General features: G+C 40.8%; 1 protein-coding gene and 1 long non-coding RNA gene across 2 annotated transcripts in view; one reads left to right on the top strand and one right to left on the bottom strand.

Moving 5' to 3' along the window:
• The window catches only part of YES1 (YES proto-oncogene 1, Src family tyrosine kinase), a 66,813-nt gene that overhangs the window by 15,451 nt on the left and 37,805 nt on the right, over positions 1-13,557 (bottom strand). The window contains exons 2-3 of the mRNA XM_073679128.1: positions 4,943-5,200; positions 246-345 (exon numbers count right to left, since the gene is read on the bottom strand). Of these exons, the coding sequence (XP_073535229.1) occupies positions 246-345; positions 4,943-5,195 (353 nt within the window). The 5' untranslated portion in view covers positions 5,196-5,200. The remainder of the gene's footprint in view (positions 1-245; positions 346-4,942; positions 5,201-13,557) is intronic.
• Positions 1-13,557, top strand: part of LOC141265707 (uncharacterized) — a 179,109-nt gene that overhangs the window by 159,784 nt on the left and 5,768 nt on the right. The window lies entirely within an intron of this gene.

Here is a 13,557-nt window from a genome sequence, read left to right as displayed (position 1 = left end):
ACACACTTCAATCCTAATTTTGTGTATTCCTCATCCACCAGAATCTGTAGTATCACTTTAAACAAAACTAAAATTCATGTTTTGGACAAAAAAAACAAAACTCAATAAATATAAAATTCTCTTTTCAACATTTCTTTTGGGGTTGCTGAAAACGGATGGGAAACCATCTGTAAAAAGGAGAGGAAGAGAAGGAAACCAGGACATCCCATTAATAAAAACACTTATTAAACATGGCTGCAACGTACGTGTTGTTGATGATCTGGAATCTTTCACCTTTCCTGAAGGAAAGATCTTCTGATGTTCTAGCTTCATAGTCGTATAAGGCAACAAAAACTGTAACACCCCCTGAAAAGATGACAATAGCTAATGTAAAATATATAGCAACTACGGTTTTCATATATGTGCACGCTCATTTCCATAGCGGAGATCAGAGAACACTAGATTCTCCAGTACCCAGAAATCATTCTCTGTATAAGAAGGAATTGCCACAAACTCGAAACAGGTAACCTTAGAATGTTCAATTCTTTTTTCCCTTTACGTCAGTTGCATTATAATAAAATCACATGCACCATGCATAAAAGGTAAAAGTAGGTCAAAATGGTTTTCCTTTACTAATGTATACTACAAAACTGCCTTTTACTCAGGACCAAGCTTAACATCTTAACTCTTCTAAATGTGAAACTAAATTTAGGATGGGCTTCCAAGTAAATGATGATATCTGACAATCAGGCCGAATTCAGACATCCACATATCACCAAGTATTGACCACGATGCATGGACTGGCAGCAGGTTTCTTGACAGCCTCATATACACCTATTGGGCTGTCAATTTCAGATCAGGAGACTAACATATTCAAACTGTGATATATGTATGTCTGAACTCAGCCTTAAAGGGGCAGTCAGATACCGAAGAGGCACTTTATAAATACCCATCTTGAAGTACTAAGCGCTTTTGTAATTAGCTTTATTATTAAATTCCCTACACTTCTTCCCATTTTGCCATTTCCAGTGTGTTGTTTTTTTTTTTACTTTACTTCTTGTGACATTTTGCTTGAGAGCAGTCTTAAATGGTACGTCACAGGAGGCAGGGGCTGCACTCGCTTCTCTGCAGCATTGATCAACTTTCCTGAAACAGGATGTCATCGGGGGTGGTGCTGCGGTCTCTTACCACAGCTACAGTCGTCACTGTTTCCTGATGACATCCTGGTATAGTAGAGGTGATCAAGAAGTGACCACATCTTCATGCACCGCTGTCAGTCACTGCTTTTTCGTCATCAGGGAGCAGTGATGGAAGCAGTGTGAGTGACACAGGCACCGAACCTTGATGACTATTCTTTTGAGAGCAGTGATAGAAGGTGCGGGGCGGCGATGCTGTCACTCACCCTGCTTCTATTACTGCCCTCAAACCAATCGATATCAAGGGGCGGCACTGGTGTCACTCTCACGGCTTCCAACACCACCGAGTGCAGTCCCAGCCTCCTGAGACTCCTCTCAAACGACACATCACAGGAATAAAAGAAAAAAAAATACATAGTAAAATAGCAGAATTGGGAGAAGTGTAAGCAATTTAATAATAAAGCTAATTACAAAAGTGCTTAGGGCTTAAAGATAGGTATTGGACAACCTGTTTAAACTGAATGCACTCAATGCGCAGTATTTTATAGTTGTTAGGTTTATACACAATATCTTAATACTTTTTAACTGTAACAATCCAGTTTTTTTGCTTGATATTCTGATCTTTGTATTAAAAATGGTAGTCTGCTATATTCAACCCATCTTCAAATTACCCTCTATTTATTTGATAGGGTAATGAGCAGTACAAAAACTGGTTCTTCCTCTGACTGATCCATCTCCCGTGTGCATTACATGGAAGGCCCATTAATTTGTACGGGTGCTGTATCATGTAAAGCAAAAAAAACAATGAAATAGGAGATCGAATTTTGCAGTGGCCACTTCTGTGCTCCCCACCGCTGCTCATACTGCTAAGCAACTGAAAGTGGGTGGAAACAAAGACCGTAGGTGTGAGTCTATGAAGATGATGTTCTACAAAGCTGATGGATCAGTACAGGATATGACAGCGGAAAATTACAATGGTTATACACAAACACCAGGAAGAATGAGGAGATGTGAGGGGCAGGGCCATCTACTGAATGCGTTTCCTTCTGAAGGAGCTGAAGCAAAGAGAAGACGTTCTGACTTCTCGTTATTTCTTAGCTTTCACATGATGGCTTCTAATAGCCTTTCAGGAATACATAATAGCTACCTTTTAATCAGCCTAAACACGCGGTATTGTCACCAGACATGCAGCACAAAACTGGGAAACAAGTTCTCCTATGTCCTACTCTCTTCTTGCTTCTGTAAAGATAGTCCTGGTTCACCTCAACCCAATGTATGTTTATGATGCAGGTTTAGGCTTGGCTTACAGCGATTAGCTCCGCCAGTGATAACATGCACTCTAATAGGGCTGACAAAAAAAATGGTAGAATATGACAACACAAAGAGAAAAAAGTCTATTTTATGGCAACCAACTTTTAGATGACACATTATTAAAGGCGTTCTCCGGGAATAGAAAAAACTAAAAAGAAAAGGTCAGTATAAAATTCCTAAATACATTTATTTAGCAAATCACAATCATTTTGTTTAGGAAGGTAATCACCATGCAATTAAAATGGCTGCTGCTTGTTTCTCTCACAGAAACCTGTCCTGGAATGTTAGGCCAAGTGCCTGTGAGCATATGCAGTAGGAAAGCTCTGCTTCCTTCCTTCACATGTAGGAACTTGCTCCAATACTACTGGAGATACCAGAAGTGCAGAGGTAAGAGGAGGCTGCTCACACTGCTAGCCACCTTGTCTATCTGATCTAATATTGGAGATACTAAAGGTGCAGAGGTAAGAAGAGGCTGCTCACACTGCTAGAAACCTTGTCTATCTGATCTAATACTGGAGATACCAAGAGTGCAGAGGTAAGAAGAGGCTGCTCACACTGCTAGCCACCTTATCTATCTGATCCAGGACTGGAGATACCATGGCTGCTGAGGTAAGAAGAGGCGGCTCACACCTCTATGTCCTGTCTTTCTGAATACTACTACAAGTATTTCCAGGTCATGGCAAAGAAGCTTCCTACTGCACATGCTCACAGGCTTCTGTCAGTATAATAATAGGACAACCACTTTAATTCTGTATTGGTTACTTCTCTAGATAAAACGATTGTGATTTGCTAATTAAAAATAAAATAACTGAAGGAAATGTCATTATAAATAAATACATTTATGTAATCCCGGGGAACCCCTTTAAATACATGTACCGATATATAAAAATAATAAAATCTCTCAATCGTGTGCATAAAATGCAGCACAAATCACGTTAGTAGTCTAAAAAAAGAAAAAAAAAAAAAAAAAAATTAAAGTATACCGCTTATATTAAAAAGCATACTAAAGACAGCTAAGCCCGTTCTGATCCTTAGAGTCTAAAATATCATTAGGTAAGCTGTACGATCGTCATCTCTGGGAATGGATACTTACTTATTGTTTTATGACAATCATAAAACTTCTTGAAAGTCCTCGCAAAAATAAATGTCTGATAAAGTCACCACTACACCCAGTAAGTTACAACAGCAATAAACCTTATAAATATGGGATTTCCTCTAACACTTTTCAAGTCCAACCTTGTTGAAAAACAAATGACAACCTGAACACTAAAAACGCTTCGCTATTAAAAGTTGCAACATTTTTGTGCAATAAGGAGTTGCGCAAAAATTGTGTGACCGTTTGTGTTTTCACGACATTCTGAAGCTGCTTTGCTAAAATGAGCGGAACTGGGGAGGAGCCCAGGGGTGGCTGTGCCTGCCCATGAAATTTAGCAAAATTATTGGCGTTTTTAACGCAATAAACGCTACTCCCTTTCTGGCACACCACTGAGAATATGCGCCAGATTCATAAGTGGTGTGCAACTCTCAATTCGGCGCACTGTAATCCAGCAAGCTTTTCGTTAAGACAGGTGTGTATAATGCCAGTATAAATGAATCTACCCCATGATTTTCAAGTGTTTTTCAGGCTTGAAGCACACATTGTTATTACTGCTAACTTCCACAATGAGGGGTGAAGTATTAAAAGAGGTGATGTCACCAGCTCCGCTCACCTCTCAATGTGGAAGTAAGCCAAGCAGGACTAGTCCTTTAAAGGGGCTATCTGGGCCTTTTTTTTAACACAATGTGCCCAACAGCAGGCAGGTAGTTGCTAACTACCTGCCAGTTGTGCAAGGCGCAGGTCTCTGCCGGCACATACCGCTCCTGCTGGCGATTTAGCAGCTTCTGCTGATAGAGAAGTGGCTTATTTTTCCATCTCTGCGGAAGGGGAGTGACTGCCGAAGTCATGCTAATTGACAGCCGGCTCCCTGCCACCTAACTGCGGGAAGCCAGCCGTCAATTAGCATAAAGTTGGCAGTCACACCCAGCAACCATCAACACAGCAGCCCAGAAGAAAAAAAGCTGCTCTGTTGACATGGAGCAGCTGATTCGCCGACAGGTGTGGTCGGTGACCGCTCTGAGCCGGATAGAATAGGTAGTTAGCCTTGCCTGTTTGTTTTTAGGCACAAAGTGATATAAAGAAAAAATTCCTGGATCACCTTTTTAAGTTGTGTTTTCAGGCATGAAACTGTTTTCTACAATCCTGTTGTATGGCATTTTTGTTTTACATTCATTTCTAAAATATAAAACATGTTTTTTCCAATGTTCTAATGACAAAACCAGATAATGCTGTAATGGGAAAAAAAAGACAAACAAATTCGTGTGTGTGTGTAGATTTTTCAATGATATGCTTTACAAGTTAAAGTTATATCTGGCCTCAGTAATTTTGGACCAAATGGTGTTAAAAAACAGCAAACCTGTGAGTGACTTCAGCCTATGTTTTATGAAAAAAACAAACAAAAAATCCTTCAAAAACTTACCGGTCAACCCGCCGGGGTAAGAAACTGGCACTGGTGAAAATAGTGAAGTAGCCCCTCCAAAGGGAGTAATTCCAGAAGACCCTCCAAACGGTGTCATGGAATGACTGTTGAAGTTTGTGGGTGGTCCTTTAGCAGCTGGCGACTGTGCAACTTGTGTTGGGTCACCGCCATATTGGGTAATCGGTTCTTGTTTGGGTTCCGATCTGTACTTTATTGATGGACCTTTGTCCTCCTTGCTCTTAATACAGCCCATTATATCTATACAAAACGGAAGACAATGGATTATAAGTGACTGGAGGACAAGAACAATGCATTACTGCACCAGAACATCCCCTGCTATGTACAATAGCTTAATATATTTCAGACAGTATTTATACGGGGGAAGTAAGATTTCCCTCTCCTCAGATGGATGCATGTGCTCTATACATAACCTTGGCAATCCGGTTCTGCAGGTTGCCATAAAAAACGGTTAACCCTGAGAAGTGTTTGGAGGAGTGTCAGGAACGGTATACACTGCTGTATTCATGAGAACACTTATAGGGAAGGTCTAAATGGCCAAGACGGTAAGTACGGCTTATATATGCATCAGCGCCAACAGCATAATGGTAAGGTAAAATGCTAATTAATCTCATGGATTCTACATTATTATAAAAATAGCTCCACAGATTGCAGTCCAAACAGGGTGCTCTGTATCCACTGTAACAGAACGACCGTCCATAAGAAAACACAACCCGACGGCTGTATCTAAAATAAAAATTTAAATTACATAGAAGAAATGAAAACTAACATCATGAGTTTTTCTCCTAACAAATTTTAAAAAATTTAGGAGAAAAAAAAAAGGCAACCTTTTTAATCCTCTTCGACATTGCGCTCCCCTATCTCCACAGGTTATGTCTGGTATTGCAGTTTAGCCTCACTGATTCCCATTTCGTTATTTAAAGCACTGGCTAAAATGATAAATCAGGCCCAAGTCACAATTTCTGGATTGGATATGTGGAGTTTGGTACAGATTCTCACCAAATCCACAAAAATGTTTCATCCAATGCATGCGAATATGGATTTTGTAACCCAGTGCACACGTACCAGTAAATTAGAATACTTTATAACAGCTTGGAAAATGTTTTTAAAATCCGAAATGTTGGCCTACTGAAATGTATGTTCAGTAAATGCACTCAATAATTGGTCGGGGCTCCTTTTGCATCAATTACTGCATCAATGCGGCGTGGCATGGAGGTGATCAGCCTGTGGCACTGCTGAGGTGTTATGGAAGCCCAGGTTGCTTTGATAGCGGCCTTCAGCTCGTCTGCATTGTTGGGTCTGGTGTCTCTCATCTTCCTCTTGACAATACCCCTTAGATTCTCTATGGGGTTAAGGTCAGGCGAGTTTGCTGCCAATCAAGCACAGTGATACTGTTGTTTTTAAACCAGGTATTGGTACTTTTGGCAGTGTGGACAGGTGCTAAGTCCTGCTGGAGAATGAAATTTCCATCTCCAAAAAGCTTGTCGGCAGAGGGAAGCATGAAGTGCTCTAAAATTTCCTGGTAGACGGCTGCGCTGACTTTGGACTGGATAAAACACAGTGGACCTACACCAGCAGATGACATGGCTCCCCAAACCATCACTGATTGTGGAAACTTCACACTAGACCTCAAGCAGCTTGGATTGTGGCCTCTACACTCTTCCTCCTGACTCTGGGACCTTGGTTTCCAAATGAAAATTGGAACTCTGGGACATCTGTCAAGTCAGCAGTCTTCCCCATGATTGTGGAGCCTACTGAAACAGACTAAGGGACCTTTTTAACCCCTTCGCAACCCTGGGATTTTCAGTTTTTTGCATTTTCGTTTTTTGCTCTCCTTGTTCCTAGAGTCATAGCGTTTTTATTTTTTGGTCAATATGGCCGTGTGAGGGCTTATTTTTTGCGGGACGAGTTTTACTTTTGAACGACATTACTGGTTTTACCATATCGTGTATGGGAAAAAAATTCCAAGTGCGGTGAAATTGCAAAAAAAGTGCAATACCACAGATTTTTTTTGTTAATTTTTTTTTTTTTAACACGTTCACTGAATGCTAAAACTGACCTGCCATTATTATTCTCCAGGTCATTACGAGTTCGTAGACACCAAACATGTACAGGTTCTTTATTTATTTCCATGACCCGTAGTGTCTCCATTTTTCGGGATCTGGGGCTGGGTGAGGGCTTGTTTTTTGCACTCCGAGCTGAAGTTTTTATTGATACCATTTTGGAGTAGATCCAATGTTTCGATCAGACATTATTGCATTTTATTGCAATGTTGCGGCGACCAAAAAACGTAATTCTGGCGTTTAGAATTTCTCGTTCCGCTGTTTACCAATCGGATTAATTATTTTTTTTTTTATATTGATAGATCGGACGATTCTGAACGCGGCGATACCAAATATGTGTATGTGGGGTTTTTTATTATTATTTTATTTTGAATGGGGCGAAAGGGGGGTGATTTAAACTTTATTTTTTTTAAAAAAAGTTTTCTTTTTTCACTTTTTGCTTGCTTCTATAGTCTCCATAAGAGACTAGAAGCAGCACTTGTCTGATCGCCTCAGCTACATAGAGGTGATCAGCGGATCACCTCTGTGTAGCAGAAATGGTCCTGTGCTATGAGCGCCAGAGCCCTCACTGAACCGGGGGTTACAGCCTGTTGCGTACAAATACGGCACAGTCTGTAAAGGGGTTAAACGCTTAGGAAGCCTTTGCAGGTGTTTTTTGTTAATTATTTTAATTTACTGAGATAATGACTTTTGTGTTTTCATTGGCTGTAAGCCATAATCATCAACATTAACAGAAATAAACACTTGAAATAGATCACTCTGTTTGTAATGACTCTATATAATATATGAGTTTCACTTTTTGTATTGAAGAACTGAAATAAATTAACTTTTTGATGATATTCTAATTTAGTGAGATGCACCTGTATATGCATCCAAGACAAAAAAAACTAAATGGAGAAATTACTGTGTTAGACATGTTTTCCACATCGGACGTTCACGGTCAGAGTACGGACAGCAATGCCTGTGCAAACCATGGATCTATTGACCGGAACTTATCAGGCTGTGGAGTTTGGGCAGGAGACCTGTGGCCGATGCGGACACTGTTATTCGCACTCAGACAGTCAATGTCGGACATGGAAACCAACCTTACGCTGAAGAGGGAGTCAGGCTATAGTCTGGCTTTGCAGAAACCTAGGACAGCTGTAGGCCATTTTGCAGGGACAGCTACAGTACCAGCTTTCCATTGTTTTCAGCAATTTTGACCTAAAATAAGATGTCAAGTACTAGAGTTCACAAAGTGACTGAACAGGGTGTGAATGGTTATGTACGTCATCACCTTCAGTTTCCTTGATTTTTTTTTTTTCTTTTGAGCATAGTAGATACAAACTAAGAAGCCCAGGCTTTAGGCTAAAAGCCTAACCCTGTGATAAATCTGCAAACTAAATCTAGCAATAATTAAAAGCATCTGTCCTGATGTCACACCAGCCGCGGCCAAACAACTGCTTAATCTCTGCCTGGCAATGCTAACATCCAGGGGATTTGCTAGGCTAGATTATATCCCTTTGCAAAAAAATTATCCATGTATTTCTAGGTTATTAATTGCTGAATACTCTGTCCAAGTGTAACACAGCAAAGAGAAGCACCTTTTTTTGTGACCACAGTGTCTAAGGTTACAGGATGGAAACGGAAGATTGTACCAAAGAAACGTGGCTTTATTCACAGAGAATAACCACCTGGTATTTAGTGCAGTAGCTAAAAGGGGGCCCTGCGTCACAAAATCATCTATGTGCTGCAGAAAAAAAATCTAGGTGGGAATTGAGAAATATATAAGGAATACTTCTAGTGCATGTAATGGGAGACCAAACATTATAGGCCAATCTGACTACTCAGCCTCTCATCCAGATGTAGGCCAGAAATGAAAAGGATCTGGAAGGCCTGGGTTCACCTGGCAAGGCTTCTATAAAAAAAAAAATATGCATGGAGCAAATAACATCCCCCACATGTAAGTGAAAACAGGAGTGTTCATGTGTTTAGTTTAACATGTCCATCCCAAGAAAATGTACCCTATGGTTTAGTCCTGGAGCCTACCAGGCTTAAGTCAAAACATTAAAGGAATAGAAATTAATTGCCATTTAATCCTTGATGAACTAAGCATATTTGAAATTGTTGCAACTTTCTGTGAAATAAAATTGCAAAAAAGAAGCATAAGTGTTGCCCATAGCAACCTCTCATTCCAGATTGAATTTTATATTCTGTTGTTGTTTGTATCCGGGATCAGGTTAGGGCAGAATCATTGGACAAAACCAGAATCAAGCTCTTTTTTTTGCTTTTATTTTGCCATATCAGGCTCGAAAAAGAAAGAAGTGATCAAAGAACAGCCTCCCTTTTGCCCATTTCCCTCAGCATCAATCCTAAGCCAGAACCCAACAGAAACCCTAGAAGTGCACTATGTCAGACAAAAGCATTTCCATCCTCAAGAGGCCAAGGACTTATCTAGAAGTGTTATTTTCAGCACTGTGCGCATTTGTTAGGTGTCGCTATTATCCAGCATTGTCACCTTGTGCTGGTAGACATGATGGCAATCCCCTATAGCTTTCCTGGGCAGAGAGCATATTGATGCTATTGATTACACTGTAGGCTTTGTCTGGCTCTATGGCCATTTTGTGGCGGACGCTTTTTTTTTTTTAAAATGGCCTTCAACTCGATCTCGAGCCATGGCGAGTTGATGGATGAACGATCTGTAGGAAGATTGATCTTGTGCAAGCCTAGATAGGACCACCATGGTCTTCTCCGCGGTTATCTTGATAGTATGAAGCCATCGGGTTGCTGGTCTCCCTCTTCGCCTTGTTCTGTCTATTCTTCCGACCATGATGTCCTTCTCCAGTGATTGCTCGCTTCGTATGATGTGTCTCAAGTAGGAAATTCGTTGCTTGGTGATCCTTGCTTCGATTGAGGTGTCTGGCTTGATTTGCTCCAAAATGTATTTATTTGTTCTTGCCATTCATATATATAAATCTCATTTGAGATTGAAGCAGGCAGTCACATCAAACCGCCAGTACTGCTGGCCGCTGCTGGTGAAAGGGTATTGCGATCTCATACATTTATGAAGAGTCAACAAACTATACTAGAAATTTAAGGAATATGCAATTCCCACATGTGTAAAGAACGGGTCTCCGTAGTGAAAATGGGAGAATCCGTGCAAATGGATGAGAATACTGAGCACCTGTATCTCCAGGAGATACACGGTGCACAGGGCCTCCTCCTGGAGATAGGAGCAGGTCTCCAGGAGGGATCTGCACCCACTAGACATTTGTAGAGTATCCCGTATACTATTCTGCTATTGGCGTCTTTGGTCGTATCATTGCCAGCTCTAAGACTGGAGATAGATTTGTGCAGGCAGCAGTAATAACTGTGATATAGTTGCTGATCACATAATGCAGGGCACCCGCAGGGTTGTAATTTAGCTTACAGCGCATGGTTATTAAGACAATGGCCTATAGGAAGGTCTACACATTTCTTTAGATGAGTTTTTTAATGCACTGTAATAGCCATTAACATCCATAATGGAAACTTATAAAGGATATTGGTAGAAAATACAAGATGTGTCATAAAGCTGTAGGCTGTATCTGTACTCCTGGGATGTGGTATACACTATTTTCAGTACCAGAAAACAAGTTCTAAGTCTTACCATGTAAGAGGCTTACTTCTAATCGCAAAAGCCACACACACACACACACACACACACACACACACTTGCCACTTCCGCAGCTTTAAGATGGGTTGGTTATAAACGGTCCATACATTTGTGTTCACTATTATTAATGGATAAGCACAAAATATTATATATAAAAATAACAATTTCATTATTAAAATGTACTCTCTCATGAACATGATGTTTGTCCAAATGACCCACTTGGGTTGGTAACCTGCCTGGGAAAACCCACTTTGAGCCAAAACCTAGTGGGATCCAGTTCTGGAGACCGTGAGCTGCAATGTCACCACAAGGATGGCTGTACATCATGATGCAATACTACATCTCCTCTGCAATGGCTGCTGCCCGGACAGTGCCTAGCAGGTCATGACTCTCCCCTTAACACCAGATGAGCTGGGAATCGGCACCTTAGGGCCGGATTTTGAAAGGAGCCATTTTTGATGAGAGAACCCCTTTAAGTAATCCTTCTCTACACAGAAGTGTATTATCAAACTAAATCAAGAACCTTCATCATCATTTTAATGGGATGCTAACTTTCCAAAAGGTTTATTGGAACAAATATCAAAAAGTTAGTGCCGGGACCCCATCTACTAGCCAGAGGGGAGAGTGGAAAACGGTGCCAACCGCAAGCTAATGTAAGCATGCATTCTGGACAAACTATTAATTTCATTATCAGCAATGTAATCCACTTCTCTTGTAACAATGGTGCGATGTCTCATAGCTCTGCCCAAGAATTAGCATCATAAATAAGGCCATTGTATACCGTAGCCAACACAGAGCCCTTTCCTTCAATGTATACCACACGTTCCGCTGCCTAATACCACCTCTGGGGTTGTTCTTGCTTATTCTAAAGAACAGGGCTGTATAAAACTCAGCTCAATAGCGGCGGTAGCAATGTTATCAGAACAAATTATTTCTATTCTATTTGCATTTAAAAAAGAAAAATAAATGTGTGTGTGTATATATATATATATATATATATATATATATATATATATATATATATATATATATATATATATATATATATATATATATATATATATATATATATATATATATATATATATATATATAAAATAGGAAACCGCACAAGAAGAATTTTTGGTGCAAAAAAAGCCCCCCAGGTACATACCAGTCCTTTAGATATCCATGCAAAAATGGAGGCAGCACACAGTAGAATAAAGTGATAATATGGGCTATTAAACCTTATCACTTTATTCTACTGTGTGCTGCCTCCATTTTTGCATGGATAGATATATATATCTATGTGTGTATATATACATATATACACGATGTTTCTCTAACAGGTGCCGACTAAAAGTCATTCCTCAAGGCAGTCTTGAAAGTCTCCAACATTTATGACAATGGCTGTTAATATAGATCTATTTCCGTCAGCAATAACAAAAGGCATATATAAACATAAAGGCCACAGCTAACCAAATACAGGCATGTAACATAAGCTGCCATTCCGTCGGAAACAGATGACATTTCATTTGGAGATCCCAGCAAAAAGGAGAGCTTTCATACACCATCATGGAGACATGTGGCCCAGGAATTTACACAGCAGGTGTGAAGACACCATAGCACTGTATGGTCAGCAACAAGCGACTTGAAATCAAACTAGCCGGATCACACAGGGACATGTGTGTGGACCCGATATTGCTTTCACAATATATAACTATGCATTTTTGTTTTGAGTTTTAGGACCAAGATGCGTTTTTTTAAGCGTTTCCGCAGCAGCAATTCCGCTGCAGAAAAGCATGGCAGAAGGCCTGCCATGTTCCCCAATGATAATCCGCATGTGCTGTGCACATGCTGTGGAAATTTCCGCTGCGGATTATCATTGTGGGAAAAAATGCAGCACAACCAATTATTTTGCGGAAGTGCTGCGTTTTCGCTGCCATTGACTTGCATTGGAACGCATGGAATCCGCATCACTGGATCTGTACATGCGCATTCCATGCGTTTCAATGTGCGGATGGTCCCCGGGTCTGGAGGACAGGAGACTCTCCTCCGGACCCGGGTACCATAGAAACTGTAAAAAAAAAAAAAAAGAATAAAATAAAAAAATAAATATTATACTTACCTTCTGATGGCCTCCGGTGTCTTTGTCCTGGCTTACTGGCAGATCGCGGTGGACTGAAGGACCTGCGCTGACATCATTTAGTCATGTGACGGGTCACGCGACCGCGGATGTCGGCAGGTCCTTCAGTGTACCGCGAGCTGCCGGCAAGCCGAGACGCATTGGATAAAGACTCCAGGGGCCATCAGAAGGTAAGTATAATATTTATTTTTTAACATTCTTTGGGGTCACACTATATAAATCCATGCCGTTTGCATGGATTTATATAGTGTGACCGAGTTGACAAGCACTTTCCAAGTCATGCTAAAATCGCTTGGAAAGCGCTTGACAACCCGCATGCAGAAATGCATGTGAAGAACGCGTCACTTCCGCATGTCCCTGGCAGGAAAACGCATGTACAATCCGCATGTAAAATCCGCATGCGTTTTTTCTGCCAAGGAGATGCAGAAACGCTCAGGAAAAATCCAGAGCATTTCAGCATCGTGGGCACATAGCCTTCGACTTGCATTTGAAAAGCAGCACTTCACCATACAGTGGGAGTCGGCAAAGCCAAAGAAGCGTGATAGCCATCCCACTGCGACAAGGTGTATCCGATTGATTGTCGTATCTCTGGTCTCTGGTATTAAAACCTCACCTTGTGTAAACAGTCCTCAGAATAGATAAGGGCACAGCAGGATACAGGCCCAGACACCTGCCCATGGGAAACTATATAAATGCCTAGCTCAAAAAAGGGAGAGACTCTCCCCTGTTATGCTCCAGCTTATTTCTTTGGTTTTGCAGTAGTTTCTTGAACTTT

Source organism: Phyllobates terribilis, unplaced genomic scaffold, assembly GCF_046119375.1.
Source record: "Phyllobates terribilis strain yellow unplaced genomic scaffold, ASM4611937v1 Scaffold_4__5_contigs__length_816908805, whole genome shotgun sequence".
NCBI lineage: Eukaryota > Metazoa > Chordata > Amphibia > Anura > Dendrobatidae > Phyllobates > Phyllobates terribilis.
Note: the sequence above shows the minus strand (reverse complement) of the source record. Positions and strands in the feature narration are given on the sequence as shown.